Source organism: Cyprinus carpio, chromosome B1 (assembly GCF_018340385.1).
Source record: "Cyprinus carpio isolate SPL01 chromosome B1, ASM1834038v1, whole genome shotgun sequence".
In the NCBI taxonomy this organism is placed as follows: Eukaryota; Metazoa; Chordata; class Actinopteri; order Cypriniformes; family Cyprinidae; genus Cyprinus; species Cyprinus carpio.
The window spans coordinates 19,517,621-19,537,241 of NC_056597.1; the positions used below are offsets into that span (position 1 = coordinate 19,517,621).

The 19,621-nt window shown below is 34.1% G+C and overlaps 2 protein-coding genes across 2 annotated transcripts in view; both read right to left on the bottom strand.

The window, feature by feature from the left end:
* Nucleotides 1–289: 289 nt before the first annotated feature.
* On the bottom strand, nt 290–2,821 carry LOC122135761 (voltage-dependent T-type calcium channel subunit alpha-1H-like). Its single transcript, XM_042715975.1, has one exon. The coding sequence runs from the start codon at nt 2,819–2,821 to the stop codon at nt 1,793–1,795; it is 1,029 nt and encodes a 342-aa protein (XP_042571909.1). The 3' UTR covers nt 290–1,792.
* Nucleotides 2,822–3,629: 808 nt separating this feature from the next.
* Nucleotides 3,630–19,621, bottom strand: part of LOC109101436 (voltage-dependent T-type calcium channel subunit alpha-1G-like) — a 77,918-nt gene continuing 61,926 nt past the window's right edge. The window contains exons 17-34 of the mRNA XM_042715976.1: nt 17,606–17,944; nt 17,294–17,394; nt 17,065–17,188; nt 15,809–15,877; nt 15,474–15,658; nt 14,140–14,266; nt 13,858–13,983; nt 12,784–12,873; nt 11,098–11,290; nt 8,736–8,887; nt 7,990–8,099; nt 6,678–6,811; nt 6,347–6,417; nt 6,172–6,250; nt 5,522–5,643; nt 5,012–5,305; nt 3,902–4,058; nt 3,630–3,814 (exon numbers count right to left, since the gene is read on the bottom strand). Coding sequence (XP_042571910.1) covers nt 3,630–3,814; nt 3,902–4,058; nt 5,012–5,305; nt 5,522–5,643; nt 6,172–6,250; nt 6,347–6,417; nt 6,678–6,811; nt 7,990–8,099; nt 8,736–8,887; nt 11,098–11,290; nt 12,784–12,873; nt 13,858–13,983; nt 14,140–14,266; nt 15,474–15,658; nt 15,809–15,877; nt 17,065–17,188; nt 17,294–17,394; nt 17,606–17,944 — 2,658 coding nt within the window. The remainder of the gene's footprint in view (nt 3,815–3,901; nt 4,059–5,011; nt 5,306–5,521; nt 5,644–6,171; nt 6,251–6,346; nt 6,418–6,677; nt 6,812–7,989; nt 8,100–8,735; nt 8,888–11,097; nt 11,291–12,783; nt 12,874–13,857; nt 13,984–14,139; nt 14,267–15,473; nt 15,659–15,808; nt 15,878–17,064; nt 17,189–17,293; nt 17,395–17,605; nt 17,945–19,621) is intronic.

A 19,621-nucleotide genomic window follows, 5' to 3' on the forward strand; every position in this document is an offset into this window, starting at 1 on the left:
AAACGTTGGTACTCAATGATTAATTTTTCCAAACCCTTCTTTACGTGATGCTAATCTGCTGTTACTGCACCACACCACTAACTCCAAATAAAGAAAAATCAGCGATCGCAGAGCTCACTTCTTCTACATGTACAGGGTTACCGGGGAAACCGCTATTTTTTACCACTCTAAAAATGGCACCTAGTGGCAAAGAATGAAACAGCATTTTCATTCAGACCAACTCGAAAATACCAACAAGTGGGCGGGCAATATGCTAATGTTTCATGTTGACATCAACATGAAACGGCCTGGGATTCGTTTTAAAAACGACTCGTTTCAGTGATTCAGAGTCGACTCTTTCTTTTGAGTGACAATAACTTTATACACGGTGCACTTTCAGATTTAAAACTTTGCAGGATGTTTTCACTCACTGAAAGATAATTTTCCAAAATCCATAATAGGGGCATTTTAATCTGCAGCACAGATGTAGAACTTAAACCCGGAACATTCCTTTAACACGATTCTTCCTGAAGGCCAACAACATGTAAAAATCTGACCCTTTACAAAAATATCACATGCCACACATATATACAATAATCATCTCATTTCTTCAGCTACACAATCTGCATTATGAAACATGCACATGTTTCAGCTAAAATATATCTGTGTGTCATATACTCTGTAAGACAATAGGGTGTTACAGTTAGGGCATGACTTTAAAGTTAATTAATTATGTGACGTAAGGGTTTGCTTGAAGATGACAAATATAGTGCTGCCATTTAACCCTCATGTTCTGTTGAGATTGACTTACTAATAATAACTCATGATAATAGCTCATTTCAACTCTATTTTATTCTGTTCCTCAGACTGAATCAAAACAGATATTACTGAAGTTTAACCCTCTGATTTACCACAAATTTGGCATGCACATGTCAGTTAATTATTATACAATATAATAATGTTGTTTCTGTTTGGGGCCAGTATGATTAATAATAATAATAATAATAATAATAATAATAATAATAATAATAATAATAATAATAATACATACATATAAAAAATTAAAATAAACTAGATTTTTATAATTTCTCAAGACATATTGTGTTATTTTTTGCCAGCACAAGAAGGAAATCTAATCTTTTAAAAAGCAAAACTACACTTCTGCATGATTTGTGGTGTCATTCATGTCTGTTGCACAAATGCTGGATCACAGTTTGTGTCAAAATTTAAAAACAAAAACAATCCATCAATGCTTCCTGCTTCAGGATGTGGTTCATGTGTCTTTTTGTTGTAAAATCTTTACTGATATAATTAAACTTAAAAATAATTGTCATATATATATATCTATATATATCTTATAAATTTACTGGACTGAAGCAACTGTGCCCCCTCAAATAATCTTAACAAAAATATATGCAATAACTTTTTTATATATATATGTATTTTGTCTAAAGGTTCAGTAAACTTTTTTTTTCATTTGTCAGGCTTTACAGGATAACTTTAAATGACACTTTTTGAGTTATAAAACTATCAACCTTTCAGACCCCAAACAAAATATGAGGGTTAAAATTGCATGGTCATGCCATGATGCAACAAGTTTCTGTGATGGATGTTCATATGAACTCACATAAAACGTCACAACATCCGTGTGTGTGATGAACACTAATAAAAGTTCCCTAATCAATATGATCAGGCAAAAAAACATCAGTTCCATCAGAAACACATTTGCATACTTTTGCCAACACCGCCTCTAACTGTTATTAAAATGCTTTGTGAAGAGGCGGAATGCGTGAGTGGCTTCCTGCGCAGTTGCTTAGGCAAACGAATCCTCATTTCCTGGATCCCTAGTGCTGGCCATTCTGACCAATACCTTCTTCCTGAGTGGACTCTGAGCTGCGTCTCCCACCACCCCCGAACGCGCCTCGGAAGGGAAGGAGTGCGTTGACTGGTCACTATCCGAAAGCAGTTCCGACAGGCTGCTAAGCGAACTTACATCCGATTGGTCAAAAGAGAATTGTGGGAGGGGCAAACGACTTGGCAAAAGAGGTTCATCCTGCAGGTCAGGAAGATCTATGGACTCCCGTGGTAATGCGGAGTCGAAGGACGGTGTTCGCCGTCTTAGAACTGTGCTGTGCTCCTGACTGACCGCTGGAGACGGAAACTCTGCATCGGTGGGAGGGTCGATGGAGATACAGGGCGGGCTCATTTTCTCCTTCTTGGGCATTTGAGAAGGTCCAGGTGGCTGCTGCTGAAGCAGTAACTCTTCTCCATGCGTCGAGTGACGCCGAGGGATGTGGAGTTGAGATAGGAAGCCATTATTTTCCATACTGTTGTACTTCCGTAGACATTGAGTGCTGGTGCCCGGCTGGCGGGATGCCCCACCGTGTAATGAGTCTTGAGACTGGGCTTCAGAACAGAAGGGTGGTTCATAAGGGGACAAGTTATGGTTGCGTGCCACACGCTGAGAAGCTCTTCTTTGGGGAACGTTCGTGTTGAGTTGGACCACCTCATGCGAATCCTGTTTGGTTTGTGCATGTGTGTGTATTATTTCTAGAGGTTTTCTAGATTGTATCTCGTACGCGGCTTGTCGGCAGGGGATGCTGCGCTGGCTGTACATGTGTCTGTTTGTTCGTACGCTCGCTGTCCTGTTGCGGAGGGGAGGGGGAGGTGAGGCCTGGGGTGAACATGGGGCGGATCCACCGGTGAGGGGAATGCTGGGTACTTTAAGATGAAGATTATCACTGGAGCAGGGTTTGCTCGGGATGTGTAAGGTGTCTCTGGAGTCAGCGTTTGTGGAATCAATGGAGTCGCTCTTTATTGCTTGCTGCAGGTAAAAACACATGTTCTGTCAATTACACGACAATCTTGAATACTTTATTGCTATTTCTAACATAATGAAATAGATTTTATTATTTTATTTAAAATAAATTAAACCTAATACCTAATGTAATACAAAATGATTATAGATTATAGATATATTATAGATTAAAATATATATTAAATCAATCATGATATATTTGCATCAAATATTGAAATTATATATATATTTATTTTTTATAAAATGTTTAATAATTAATTTTTTTATATTTTGTATTTTATAATTTATACATACTTTATAGATTAAATATTTGAAACAGATTTAATGCAAATGTAAACAAAATGACTATCATATTATTTTGTATTAATTTAGATAATAATAATAACAACATTTTATACAATACATAGATGTACTGCAAATGTAATAAATTTAATCATAATTACTTATATATGTATATATATATATATATATATATATATATATATATATATATATATATGTATATATGCATTAATAGATTAAGTAATTATAACACTTTAAATAATAATTTATATAAATGTAAATGTACATAAATTTTAAGTTAAAAGATAGATAGACAGATGACTGTTTTTTTTGTTGACAGCAGCATAAACTTAACAAATCTGTGTAATATCTGATGATCATGTTCTCAGCATTATTTGAGAAGGATACAATGGAAGCAAGAACATCTGACATTTGTACAAATGTTTACATGATCTGTGTAACAATTTTTGCATATCATTAGTGACAAAGAAATGCATTTTATGTAATTGTCTTTTTCATTGAATCTATTGTTATACCAAAAATAAAACAGTCATGAGGATGAGAGCCGCAGCACCACCCTCCTCAGCACTCCTAAGAACACATTGCTAGATCTTGCTCTTTGATTTAGAGGATGGGGAGCAGGAACGGCAGCCAGGTTTGTCTGAGATGCAGTTCCTGGAACCTGCATTACGGCACTATCTTCACAGAGCTGGGTGCCGAGTGAGGGAGAGGAGCCTGAAGAATACACAAACAGCTTTTGTCATATTCTCTCTCCTCACCACTTCCACCACCACCAATAAGAAACTGGTTTGGTTTTGTCACCTGGTAATGTGGAGTCCTGTTTGGAGACTCTCTCTTGAATGGACCCATATACAGGCTTTACAGGATAGAGCATGTAACTGTCGTTAGGTAAGGACAGCATCCGTGATAAAGACGGCCTACTAACTGTAAGGAAGTTGCCGTAATTGGTGTCTTGGCCCTGTGAATACAACAAATCAATATTATGTGCTTTAACAGTTATGTTTTTCCCTGCATATCCATATTAAAAACCTGCAAAAATATTGTTATTATTATTATTTAAATAACATATTCAATATAATATTTTTTTATTTAATATAATACACAATCTGTCCTGTACTCCAAAAAAAAAAAAATTGGACTGGACCACTTTAAAATTGCACATGTTGATTTTAAACCTTAACTACACATTTATTTTAACCCTTTGGTATTAAATGAATATTATTTATTTTGTTTCAATGATATTTATTATTTAACATTTTGTATTTTAAGGGGATTTCATGGTACTAGACTAGAATATTGACCTCTAAATTATGCATTAGTTTTTTTTTATTTAAAATAATGCAAATAAAGAAAAAAATATTTAAAATATTTATTATTTTCAAAAAGTTATTTAAAAGGGATATTTCTGCAAAAAAAAAAAATAAACATTTTAAATTCAGTGAATGGAAGGCAGATTAGTTGCATGCGTTGGGAGAAATCAAGAAAATCATATTTAATACCATAGTGTAACCATACGAGCTGTGCATTCCCTAGTGGATTATAAAAGCATTTTCTGCCATATATATTAAAAACTATCAAAGACTATTTTGTTGTGGCTGATTTGTAGATTGCACCCTCAAAAGATTCTCTGTTGTTTTCGTAAATTCCATTTCCTAGGTTATTCATTTTTGACCGTGAAGATCAAATGTGAGGCTATATTTTAAGACCATTTAGCCTTTTCTAACCAATTTCACCAAAGAGTTTTTAAATACAGTAAACCTTCAGATTTTTTTCCTCCAATCGTAAACATTGCTAAAATACATTTAGATAATATCTATTAAATATATGGGGAGGGGGTTCCTTGGTATAATATTTTCAAGAATACAGTGTCTTTATGTGTAGAAGAATTATAAAAGAATGTACAGAACTGACCTGTTCATGTGAGAGAGTCTCCATTTTAACAGCTGTACCCTCAAGCCCGATGGCTCCGCCCACAGAGGTGGTGCTTTGTGTACGAATGCCATGAAGCTCTTCCTTCAACTCCGCCTCCATCTCTGCATCTTCACGAGCATCTTTGTTACTCTCCTCTAAATGTTTCATGAGCACAGCCACCACAACATTCACCAGCACAAACTGTGCCATTAGCACGAATGTCACAAAGTACAGAGGCGACAAAAGTGGCAGGTAACTCAGACACCTGTCATTTTTACATTCCCGCAGGGTGTCCTAAACAGAAACAAAGAAATTGTGAGTTCTGTCAAGTTGATCATTTACTGTATGTGGGAAACAAATAATCTTTTTGACAGCTAATAGCCTCACTCTTAAACATCTTGAATGACATGAGGGTGAGCTGAAGTCTAATTAAGAGCTAGCATTAAATATCAGCATTCCATAAACAGGTATTTATGACATGCATGAATAGTTTCATGGGTTGCAAAATACCTTCATGATTCCATTCCAGTTGTCTCCGGTGGAAATGCGGAACAGAGTGAGGAACGCCATGCCAAAGTTCTGAAATGTAGCATGTCTGCTCAATCCCTCACACGGGTTATCCTCAGTGCATTCTGATTTCAAAACAATTCATTTTAATACTTTATCCAAAATATACGTTAATTTGTTTAATGTAACAATATGCACTACTGTTCAAAGTTTGGGGTGTATGAGATATTTTGTACTGAATTAATACTTTTATTAGGCTGAGATGCATTCAGTTGTTTAAAAGCGAGACTTAATTATATTTGTAATGTTACAAAAACATTCAAACCAATGGTGTTCTTTTGAACTTTTCAATTCTATTCAAGTCATTTTTTGGAACACAACTGTTTTCAACACTGACAGTTATAGAAAATGTTTCTTGAGTGGCAAATCAGCATATTAGAATATTTTTCAAGGATCATGTAACACTGAAGACTGGAGTAATTGCCATCACAGGAATAAATTATATAAATAGTAATAATATTTCACAGTATCACAGTTTTTACTGTGATAATTCAGCCTTGGTAAAATAAGAGACTTTTTTTTGAAAAACATTCTTTTTTTCAAACTTTTTTAAACAGTAGTGTAAAATAACAGGAAATGAAAAGTATACCAACCAAGCTTGCCAAAGAGTTCGACTCCCAGTGCTGCATAGATGAAGAACAGCAGCATAAACAGCAGACCCAGATTACCGACTGAGAACCAGAGCAACACCAAAATAAAGCCACATAAACATACCTCATAATCTGTGAATAACAATGAATATAGCATGTGACATATAAACTCACTGACCTGCGGTAAAGCTTGAACTACTGTATCCAGAAGAGATCTCATTCCTGTGGCCATCTTCAGCAGCTTCAACACTGAAAGGGAATTTAATATCACATTTCATTCCACTTTTAATCATTTAGACATTACTTGCCACAAACCCAAACAGTAGGGGATATCTTACTTTTGTACTGGAAAGAATTTTACTGACCCCAAACTTTTAAATGGTAGTGTAAATAAAACATTTTTTAAATTTCCTGGAAATGTCTCTTCTCTTTGGCACATCTTATAAGACCCTGTTTTATTTCTCACTTGTCACGGCTGGTGTGTGTGTCTGTCTTCATGTATTTGGTACCTCTGGCGATGCGCAGCACCCTCATTATGCGTATGATGGTTGGGTTGATGGGTAGTGAGGCATTCAGGTCAATTTCCTCTAGTGTGATGCCCATGATGGAGAGAAGAACAATTGCCAAGTCTAACTGATTCCACCTGACAAAATAAAAAAACAATGAGATAAAGCCAAGGTCCTGTGAAACCATTTCATATTCTTGAAAAGAGATAAACTTGACCATTAGAGACTGTCAGAGGAAAGGTCTTTCTTTAATACTGTCTTTCTTCTGGAACACGAATGAAAGACAGTGGAAGATAATCCTGTATTTTTAATTCATAAAGAGGAAAGTTATTCATTTATAGACTTTTTGGGCTATTTTTCTCTGTCTCAACGTCACAGTATGTGTCACAATGGTGTCTCATAATTATTCATGAGTCTGCATGGCCTTATCTTATGTCTCATTATTATTCATGACACCATGTGACCTTTCTTTATGATAGGCACTTCAAACAGTGAGTTGATACCATTTTGGAACATGGGTCGCAGGTATTTGCGTGTGCATGACATGCAATGCTGACAGAGTGACAGGATTTCAATCAAAGACTGACGCATTTGAAATATTTGTGTAACAATCATTTTTTTTATAGTAAGGTTTGGAGAAACAGTGAGGCTCAAGATGCAGTTTTGAAACAAGACGCACTCATCACAGACACCCTCTGTCCTCACAGACTCACTTTAACACAAAAGTTGTTAATAATGTAAAAGAACATTCACATATATTTTTTATGATGAGTGAAAATTGTCCCTGTATTTATTTGTAATAAATCACATATAAAGATACACATTCATTAAAAGCATGTAAAAGTCTTTACTGGGTGAAAGATATATATTTTTTTTAATAAATATGTTAATTCAGCAAAAATGCATTAAACTGATAAAACATGACAACAGACATGTATATTGTTACAAAAAATTACATTAAAAAAAATGCTGTCATAAAAACTATTAATCAAAGAATACTGAAAAAATGTATCACTATTTTTATTTTTGTGTTGTATTTTCAAATAATCAAATAAATTAGGCCTTGCTGATCATAAAAATCTTCTTTCAAAACATAAAAAAATACCTAAACTTTTGAACAGTAGTTTATATTAATGCATTTAAACTACCTTTAAAGTGAAACAAAACTGATTACAGTTGTTTTCTTCTTATTTCGTGAAATCCATGAGAACAGATCCATGCTGAAATGTCAATTTAAGAACACTACCAACTAGTGAAATTAATGTCTAGAATATATACTGTATTTCTGCACAGTGTCCACATGACGGAGCCTTACCTCTCTTTGAAAAACCTCCTAAACCCAAAGGCAACCAATTTCAGTGCAGCCTCGATCACAAAAACCAGCGTGAAGAAATAATTACAGTACTTCAGACCTTCATCCAGATACTGAGAAACACAGATACACATAGTCAGACACATAGAATATTAAACTTGAATTCAACAGAAATGTAAAACTGACAACTTATTTATATGATGCTGGTCTTATAATAAATGGTGCATCAGTCATATACTGTAGTAAAAAATATGTCTGTAAAAATCTTTCATCAAAAATCATTCAGTAGTAACTTTCCTATCAGTTAACATCACAAGTTATGTAACTCCCACTTTTCATGATCCAAACAGTTTCTGATGCATAAATCTGTACTGACTAGATTTGTTCATATATATATATATATATATATATATATATATATATTATATATATATATATATAGTATTGAATGAATAAAGACAAATATTACTAACAATTTTACTAAAATTAAAATAAAATATAAAAAAAATAAAAAATAATTTTAAATATTAATTAATGAATGTAGTCTATTATAAGATAGAATAGTGTCTATCACAGTAGTATAGTAGCACACTGGTGTGCCATTTTTTGTTAATTTAAAAAATGCAATGCTAAAATTCTGATATCATTTTTTCAAACAGTTTTTTGTTAACTTATTAATAGTATCATTGCCCCTGCAGAAGTGATGTCTGTCTGTGTGTGTGTGTGTGTGTTTGTGTAATACACCAAACCTTGGGTTGTCTGTAGTGCTCCATTGACATCGTGAGCACATTAATGGCGATGATGATGGTGATGAAGAGGTCCAGATAATGGCTAGTGCAGAGTGTGTGAATATAGAGGCGTGTTGGAGAGTAGTCTGCATAGTACGGCCTCTGCAGCGCCTCTGAAAGACAAAAACACACAGAAAACAATAGAACCACTTCATTAGGGTATATTCACGTACACACACACACACTCATCTTGCATCACAGGATGCTGTGAACATCCTCAGCCAACATTTTAGGTTTAAAAATGTTAGTTTTGGTATGCAGCTTTGAATTGGATACATGCTAATATTCACAAGATTTGCAAGGTTTCGTTTAAAATAACTCAAGGGCAGGATGTGTGTTGTAAGTTTACTGTATAGGCTACTTTGTTGTCTCTGTCAAACACAAGCACACTGACCCAGTTTTTATCTGGCCAGTATATTGCTAACATAGCAGAGTGTGTGTGTGTGTAGTCACAGTTAGCAAACAGTCGAGTCATCTGAGGGACGTTGTTAATGTCCAGCCAAGCATTCCCCCACATCCATCATGGCTCAAGACTGCTCAAGGTGTCTTTGAGAGAAGCTTTGTGAGCATTTGAGATAGAGAGAGAGAGAGCGAGCAAGTGATGTCTTGAGACAGCTAACTAATTCAGTTTCCAGTTCAGGTATTCTTACAAAAAGTACTGTGGCTGTACCAGGGTAAACTGATGGTATGTGATATATATACTACGGCACTGTGAATATTGCTTACCTATGTAAAACTCACCGCCTTGATGCTAGGAAGATGTGTGTGTCTTTTAGCATTTTGCCACATGGTGGATGGGGCATTCTGGGATGCTATGCATTTGCGAGTGTTATGAATAAGTTGCTAAGACAGTTACTTATTGTCCCAAAAGAGCCCAATATTTTGACCCATAAACATGGCCCCTAAATATGTAAACTACATGAAATACTAGGGCTGGGTAAAAAATACGGATTTCTTGATTTTAATAGATTTTCATTTTCACGAAACGATATTGATTCTTAAATCCCAAGAATTGATTAGTCTAGTCTGTTTTCAGTTAATGAACAGAACATTGTATAAAAATAACTTTGTTATTTTTGATATAAAACAAAGTCTCTGATTTAAAATGATGTCTATTTTATTACAATATTCAAACAATAAATGCCGTTTTGATGCTGTTTAATGTGGAGTGACAGATCACTGTAGTGCCTCAGTTCATAAACAAGAATGAATGTCTGAAGATATGTTAAAAGAAAGAGTACATCTTACCGTAATCTGTATCCTATCTCATGTAATTGCTCAGTCAAGCTCAAGCTTGTAAACTATGTCACAAAAAACATATTCTGTGACCATAAACTCAGTCAGCTAGAAATTGAACACTAGAGAGGAGAATTTTTCTAAATATGTATGTGCACTGTAGAACATATTCATTATCATTTTTTTCTGTTTTTCAATTTTTCATTTATGTTAAAATAAATCCATTAAGTTTTTATGACAGCCACCATTAAAATGTTTCTATTTAAAAAAAAAAAGTGAATGAATTGGAGTAGAAATATATTTACCTAATCGTAACTTAATTATTATGAAAACTTCACTGAGTGTAATTTAAGCAGTGTAAATAAAAATCAGTTCATTTGACTGACTCTCATGTATATTTTACAGCATTAGTTGAGAGACTTTTTTTCCTTGAAAAAATTTGGCATGCCCTATACCTGATGTATATCTAAAATAATCGAATCGGAAATCGAATCATGAAATTTGTAGCAAAACTCAGCCCTATGAAATATATAATTCTACCTATTGTTTAATCCCCACTCGTGTATTTACAGTATATCTACAGTATGTTACCTGACACTAGTACTTCTAAAGAAAGGTTATTGTTAATTATATCCAAAGCACAGGATTAAAGTGAGATTTGAGGCAAGAGTAAATGGTTTTACTCTAACTTATAATTATGTGCCTCCTGTCTAATTAAATTTTGGTTATGTGGTTTTGAAGTCAAACAAAGTCAAAGGGCTTTTGAAGAACGCGACTGTGGAAATCACTACTAATTGTCCATTTCTCAAACTAAATACACATGACAGCAATTAAACTTTACTGTGCTAACCATGTGTGATGCAATAAAGTTACAAGCAATAAAACCAATCTGTTCCATGCCAGTTTTATCCTAACCTGCAGTGACATGCCACAAAATATTTCTTGGCCCTCTGCTCCTCTGAACATTAAAGTGGCAAAAAAGGGCCCAAAAAAAACCATTTTCTTAATAATTCTTCCATCAAAAAAAAAAAAAAAACTTCTTTTTATTATGACACTCTGTGCGCACGTACAACAAACACACGCTTACTCCTGCGTTTCTTCTCCATGCGCTTCTGTCTCTTCTCCTCTCTCAGTCTGGCCTCCTCTTCCTCTTGGTCTTGTCTACACTTGTGGAAGTTCTCGACCACCACACCTACAAACATGTTCAGCACGAAGAAGCTGACGATCAGCAGGAAGGAGATGAAGTACAGAAGCATCCAGGGATTATGATTCCTTATGGGCTACAAAGAGAGAAGACAAAAAACAGAGAAAACATGTAATCTTAATGTGGTGACTTTGTTCAGTTAAAGAGGTGTAATATTCAAAAGGAAATATTTATGTGTACATGTGATCAGCCCAGTAACGTAGTATTTCTGCACATTAATTTAATCTTAATTCATTAATTAAGGGCTGTGACAACACCTTGCAGAGAACAGAAAAATGCAGGTCATATGGCTTTTTGTTTTTACATTAATTTATGTTAATTTTGATGCTGCTCCTGTCTCCAAAAGCATATTTCTTCAAATCCACTCACATAGTATTCATAGTTAGTTTGGTAATGCCAAAGTATGTGCCAGTGTAAATTAATAATATTCAGAATAATATGCCAGCAGTCTTAGTTAAACACCAATTAAACTTTTAAGAATAAAACTACTGAAATGTGAATGTTTAAATATTTGTGGTCAGTAAGATTTATTAATGTTTTTGAAATAATGTTTTCAAAAATACCATAAAAACAGTGAAAATTTTGAAATAATATTACAATTAAAAATTACCTTTTAATTTAATTTCTTTTAAAGTTTACTCATGTATTGCAAAGCTGAATTTTCAGCATCATTACTCCAGTCTTCAGTGTCACATGATCCTACCTAATGTCTATTATAACAGTTGTGCTGCTTTGTATTTTTGTGGAAAATGATACATTTTTTTTTCAGGACTTTTTGAATGAATGGAAAGTTTAAAAGCATAAACAGCATTTATTTGAAAAAAAAGAGAGAAAAATCTAACATTATAAATAAGTTTACTTTTTCCTTTGATCTATTTAATGCATCTTTGTTAAATGAAAGTATTATTTCTTTCAAAATAAATCAATTAATAAATCAATAAATATTTTACTTTTTACCAAAGTAAAAAAAAAATTACCAAAATTTCAAACATTAATTTAATTCCAGAGACAAAGGAGCCCATCAGTAAGAAAGCAAAGACAGGGAATGCGACAGGAAGAAAGTGCAGAACGGAATGGAAATGCTGTACTTGTCTTATTGGATATGCAACACAATTGCTATTTGTCACTACACAAAAGATGGGCCACTGTAAAGGACACTATATAAACCAGATGTGTTGAGTCTGTTACTGTCCGTAGACTCAATGTTTCCGTGTATGTGTGTGTAAGGGAGAGCATATAAGACCTCTCAGTGGAATTAAATGATGAATGTTCTGTCTCTCCTCCTCTCTGCTGCTCATTCTGGTGTCCTCCACTGTATTTTTATCTATCTCTCCCTTTTTTCTTCAGTTCAGAGCTGAATTAATCAAACAAATGCTCGCTTTACCTAAAAACCTGCTGCTGCCTTTTGTGATTGTGTCACTTGAGCTTCAGGGAAGAAAAAAAGCAGTAAACACTCCTGGCGCCTGTGTTTTCTTTTGTTATAACGGACAGATTCAGAGTAAGGTGTAAGTGTTTCCACACTTAGTAGAGTTATCTGAAGAATGCACACACACACGCACACACACACACCTGTTGGTCCACAGCCACGGCATCTAAGCCATCATACATGATGCTGACCCAGCCATCTTTAGATGACAGGACGAATAATGACATCAGTGCCTGCAAAAGAGAGATAAAATGGATTAATGTGAACAAGAGAATATTTTACAGAATTACTCTTTCACTGTCAACAATATGAATATCTGTAAAATACTGAAGGGAAGAGGAGACAAACACATTTTTTGCTCAGTTGGGAACCATAGAATAAAATAATAATAAAAAAAATAAAAATAATAATAATTAAAATCTCTATATATATATATATATATATATATATATATATATATATATATATATAATATGCAAGATAAAACATATAAAAATACTATTACAGTTCGAAGCTCTTTTATATTTTAATATATTTTAAAATGCAATTTATTCCTGTGATGCCAGCCATTACTTCATTACTCCAGTCCTCAGTGTCACATGATCCTTCAGAAATCATTCTAATAAGCTGACTTGCTGCTCAAGAAACATTTCATATTACTATTAACATTGAAAACAGTTGTACAGCACTTTCAGAAGATTTTATTTATTTTTAGGAATTGTTTGACGAATAGAAAGTTCAAAAGAATAGCATTTTTTTTTTTTAAATGTAACAATGTAAAATAATGTTGAATAAAAGTATTTTATACATGCATATGTGTGTGTGTGTGTGTGTGTGTGTGTGTGTGTGTCTTTATAAATATAAGCTATCTATAACTAGGCACTATGTACTGACTTGTGAACAAAATAAAAAGCCAGTTAATTACATGATGGTATTAAAGTTGCAGGTCTAAACTAAAAATAGCACAGATTTCACACATGAAACAACAGAACAGGAACGAGAAACACTGTCCACCAGAACCCTGTCTCCTTGATAAAATGTGCTTGTGTGACCTGAATCTAAAATATAATGGGCTGCTTGATGGTTTAGTAAAAGTCAAATGAGAAGGTTGATTTTTGAATAAAAGACACTACCGGTGGACATAATTCATTCTTGATGAATCCCCCCTTAATGTCTACGTCTATATGAGTGTGTGTAAGTGATTGTGAGTGTCCTACCTGACCCAGGTTATCGAAGTTGTACTTCCTATGGACCCATTTGTATTTAGCCTGCAGGCACTCAGATTTATTGGTGATATTTCTAGTGTCAAAGCCTTCACAATGATAAAACTTCCCTTTAAAGAGCTGAATAAAAGAAAAATACCTTGCATTTAGACAACATTATTACACATAAACTGCAAATTACAAAGCAAGCAATAGCTCTGATCTGTGATTTTATTTCCTAAATAAAACTGAACTAAATTTCTTTTAGAAATGTAGACACTAGCAATATATGTGTACCTGAACTCCTAGAATGCCAAAGACAATGAAGAAAGCGCAACAGATCAACACAATATTTCCAATAGGTCTGAGAGATGTGATCAATGTTTCAACAACCAGCTTAAGTCCGGGAGCTCTGCTTATGACCCTGATGAAACAAACACACAAAGAAATGCATATTTAGTGTTGCAACAATATCTGAACTCAATGCAAAACCACTGAACTAGAAAGCGTGTGTTAATAAAAGGGCTCAGTGTTGCACAACACGCTGACGAGACGAGATGTTCTCTAGTGTTAGCCTTGAAATGAATAAGTAAGTCTGCTCAGCATAATATCTCTCTGCCTGAGAGTTGCCAGTTTTGTTCAGATGTGACTAAAGGAACAGTTTCCTGACAATAGCAAGAGATGAAATGTGGTTTCAGCACCATGGATAGCAGCATTATTAAAATTTCAAAAGTCAGATCAAAGTCAGGCCTGTTGAGATGCAGCTTGTGGTTTGAAGTGCAAATGAAATTTGAAAGATTTGGCAAAGGGGAAGATTTTCAGCATATTAAATATAATTTATAATTTAGTTGATTTAATCATTAAAACTCAAATAAAAAACTGAGTTCTATATACTGCATAAGCAATTAAATTACACATAAATGACACTTAAGTCAGTTTTTATATCACTGATATAATCTGTAATCCAATTCATTGCTGAAACACGAACATTGAAATGTTATCTGTAATAAAAACTTGTTTTTATGACCTTTATTAAAACATACATTAAATTAGTTATCATACTTCATTATAAAATTGACAAAATTTGAAAGCTGAAACTTTGTTTCATATCAAAAGTAAAAAAAAACTCACAAAGTTCAGTAGGATTTTTGGATTGTAGACTTGATAAATACAATGCTTAATGAACTTTTGTTCATGCATCACCTGAAACCCTAAAATAAAAGCACAGAATACAACCTTGGTTCATCAAACTGAAGACTGATTCAAATTGAGAAGTCAACGTTTTCAGTCCAACAGTTTCAGCACTGTTTCGGCTCTCCAAAACTGTTTCAGTCAAAATGGAAAATTCACGTTCACCTGAATACTTTTGGTTGCCAAAATCGTAGTGTATCACCATTTCAGAAAATGTTTACACAACATTTATTGAGCATTTGTGGAGTTCACCAGCTCTGGCCCCACTTCACTTTCATTATATTGTAAAAGAGCAGTGTGAACATTTTGCTAAACATCTCCTTTTGTGTTCCTTGGGAAAAAGTTGAGTGAATTCAACCTTTAAGAATATTACAACAGCCTACACCAGATGACTTAATGTACTTCTACTCATTCATACACACCTTCAATGAGAGTTTTACCTCAAGGGTCTTAGTGTTCTGAGCAGTCGCAGTACTCGCAAGATACCCAGGATTCTGTTCCCACCAGAGGAGGCCAGAGAGACCAGGATGTCCACAATAGACACAAATACCAGCAGGCCATCTAAAACATTCCAGCTGCTCTTCAGGTACGAGTCTGGACCAGCATACAGCCCAAGAGAAACCACCTGCAACACCAACAACATAGCAATCATAATCAATGTCATCTGAATGTCAGATTTTTTTTTTACTAGTTAGTTTATAAAAAATTATAAAGAAAAGTTAAAACAACGAAACTAAAATATATGCCTTTAATTAATATTGTATTACTTTCCTACCTTCACAGTCATCTCAGCCACAAAGATCACAGTGAAGATGTAGTTAGACACTTTAAGAAACATCCGCTCCTGTCAAACAAATAAATAAATAATAAAAATGTAATTTAAAATGGCAACAAATGCACCACATAGGGACCAGTAAAAGAGCAGCTACTTAAAGTCACTCAGTAACTTTTTACTGCATTTATTTCACTTTTTTTTTCTCAGAATTTGTATGACCGAGATATAATGCATATTATCATTTTAAATTTGTATTCAGGAATATTTTTAGGACAGTTTGTTTATGGGTTTATACAGTAGGTTACATGCAACTTTAAAATGTTTCAAAAGGGTAGAATCATACAGTTCTGAAAACAGTTTATAATACTAACCCACATAATCATTTATTATTATGATAAACAAATATAATTGATTACATTTAATTATTCTCTATAAATTTACTAAAATTTTGTAAATGTAAAGTCCAATTAAATTTAGATTAAAAACAATTTAAATTTAAGTTCTGCCAAGTGATACAGTTAAACATAAGTCAGATAAATTGACAATATTTATATAGACTTGGCCATTAATAAAGAATTTAAGTTGTGCGATCATAGGTATGTATTTATCGGCTATTTTACAGTGGTTTTGAATACATCAGATTTCAGTAGTTTCAATAATACAGTGACATGTACATTACTGTTCAGTTGCTCGAGTAATTTTAAAAGAATGTTTTTTAAAAAAATTGTTAGTAAACTTTTAAAGAAATTAATACTTTTATTCAGCATGGATGCATTAGATCAAAAGTAATAGTAAAGACAATTATAATGTTACAAAAGAGTTATGTTTCAAATTAATGCTGTTCATTTGAACTTTCTATTTATCAAAGAATCCTGAAAAAAATTAAGCAGCACAACTCCTTTCAGCAATGATATTAATAAGAAATGTTTCATAAGCATCAAATCAGCATATTAGAATGATTTCTGAAGGATCATGTTACATCGAAGTAATGATGCTGAAAATTCAGCTTTAACATCACATGAATAAATAGCATTTTAAAATATATTAAAACAGAAAACATGTATTTTAAATTGTAATAATATTTCACAATATTGCTGTTTTTGCTGTATTTTTAGTTAAATAAATGCAGCCTTGGTGAGCAGAAGAGACTTCAAAAATATCAAAAAATCTTCCCGACCCCAAACGTTTGAACTGTTGCATGCATATATAATAGAGCTTGATGATAGCACTAGAATTATTGTTGTGATTGTGTTCACCGTGCTGTCAGGTTGGATGTCAGGTCTCTCTAGAGCAATTGTGATGCAGTTAAGGAAGATGAAAAACAGCACAATATGATCAAACATCTTATGAGTGATGACCTTTTGACAGCGCATACGGAACCTGCAGAGAACGAGAGAGCAGTGTGAATAGCATAGAAATGTGCAAACACAGCATTCATTATGTGTTTATATGTGTGTTTGGTTGGTCTGCTGTGTCGGCACTCACTTATTTTGGGGGGAAAATAAGTAAAGTGACCAATCCTCATGGTCTCTACACCACTGGGGTTTATACGGCTCCAACAGTCTCTTCACAATCAGACACCAGCTCTAAATGAAACATAAACATAATATGAAATAAAAACATGCATAAAGAAAACAAAGAATAGAAATGCAGATTTTCTAAAAAAAAAAAATTGAATATATGTAATATTTCTATAATATCTGCAATAATTTACAATGCCAAGAATATCTAATCTACATGACTGATGTACTGTAATAGTATAATCAATAATAAAAATGATTAAAGACAAGGCCCCACCTCTTCAAATTCATCATCATCTGCGCACTGTGTGGATGGTGGATCGGGACGTGTTATGTTAGGAGAGGATGGATAACCTCCATCTCTTCTGCCGTTACACTCCAAATATGGGCGTGGAACCTGGAGGAGCTCTGGAAAATCAAACGACCCCAGACACGAAACTCCACCCAGACTGCCAGTCCTGCTGGATTTACCATCTTCTGATTGGCTGTCATCCATGCTGTCCTGTCCCACTCCTGAAAGCAATGATTCGCGCTCCCCTGACTGAGCACGTCTCATTAGACTGGGGGCGTGGCCAAGGCTGTTCCAACTGGAGCGGCGACTTCCCCAAAGGCTGGACTACAACAGACACACAAACTGTAGCTGATTATCACAGGATGCAACAACTGGTGTAGTATGGCAGAAAAAAAAAAGAAATAAGTTGATACGTATACAATAATTAGAGGGACAATATGGAGAATTTATAACCACTTAGATATGACAATTTAGATGTGTCGATTAATTAATCTAATTAATCGCAAATTAAATTTGACTGTGAAATAGATCATTCAAAGCCCTATTGTGTTAAATGAGAAAGTATCAAGTATTGACATTACAAATGGTAGCTTTAGAAAGAAATATTTTATTTGATTAAACATAAAATTTATTACACTTAAACATTTAGGCTACAACGGCCTAACATAAGTTATGGAAAATAAAGAAAGATAATTTATCTCAGTATTTTTTGTTCATATAATGAAAGTCAAAACAAAAACTCTTTAAAAAGTCTTCAAACTGTATTTGTTACTAGCAGTCTTCAAAATACCTTCTTTAATGTTCCACAAAAGAAAGTTTGAAATGACATGAGGGTGAGTAAATTATGAAAAAATGTAATCTTTTGGGTGAACTATCCTTTTAATGTTTTTATTTGTATAATTTTTATTTATTTATTTATTTTTTTAAATGATACTCTAAATAATAAACTGCATCTGCCAGCAGGTGGCAGTCTTTATGAGTCATTCATTAATTTGATTTTTTTAAATGGCTGATTCATTCAGAAATAAAGTAAATGGCTCTCTTTATGAATGAGCATAGATATATTGATCTCCCTGCTCGTGTGATATTGCTTATCGTATGATAGAAATATGAGATAAAAACTCATACGGGGCATTTTCTTGCACCAATATCTTGAATTTTTATGATGTACTTAATGTACAATTTTTTAAGATGATGTACAGATCTGAGGGCAGGACCAGTGCAAGGGGTCATATTATGCGATTTAAATTTTTCCTTTCTCTTTGAAGTGTTACAAGCTCTTGGTGCATAAAGAAGATCTGTAAAGTTGCAAAGACTAAAGTCTCAAATCTAAAGAGATATTCTTTGGCTCATTCAAACACGCCCCCACATCTCTACATCACTATGTGGAAATATTTGCGTAATGCCGCCCAAATGTTCACGCAAAGAAAGAAGGTATGGTTTCAGTAACCGCAGTTAGTTTTGATGCAGCCATGTCAGGGAGATGCTGTGTGTATCTAGGCGAAAGCAAAAGCGCTTTATTTGGCCTTCTGAAAGTAGATGCATGCATTTAGGAATCTTTAAGATTACTTACAATAGAACAGCAACACATTTTATGGACGACCGTTTCGTGAACCAGAGGAGGTAATTCTGACTTTGCTACAACAATCTGACGCTTCTGAATCAGCTACTGTAAGTATTTTTTGTTATCAGTTTAAGTATTTGCTATTGACTCTTCAAATGCGGAGTTTTGCGCATCGTGTGTGTGTGTGAGAGAGAGAGAGAGAGAGAGAGAGAGAGAGAGAGAGAGAGAGAGAGAGAGAGAGAGAGAGAGAGACAGGGTCACATCACAGAGTCAGCTGTCTTAACCGTCCGTGGCTTGTGTACTGCAAACACATAGGAGCTTCACCACTGTGTCGGTCGCACGACTCTGTTCCCCTTTCGGGCTTGAACTGATGGTGAAACTAAGGACATTATTAACTGTCTTTACATTTATTTTGAAAGGATGAAGCTCGCAATTAT

Bases quoted from the DNA above. Each gene is read 5' to 3' on its own strand.
- LOC122135761 (XM_042715975.1), bottom strand. From the start codon at position 2,821: ATGTGTTTTTACCTGCAGCAAGCAATAAAGAGCGACTCCATTGATTCC.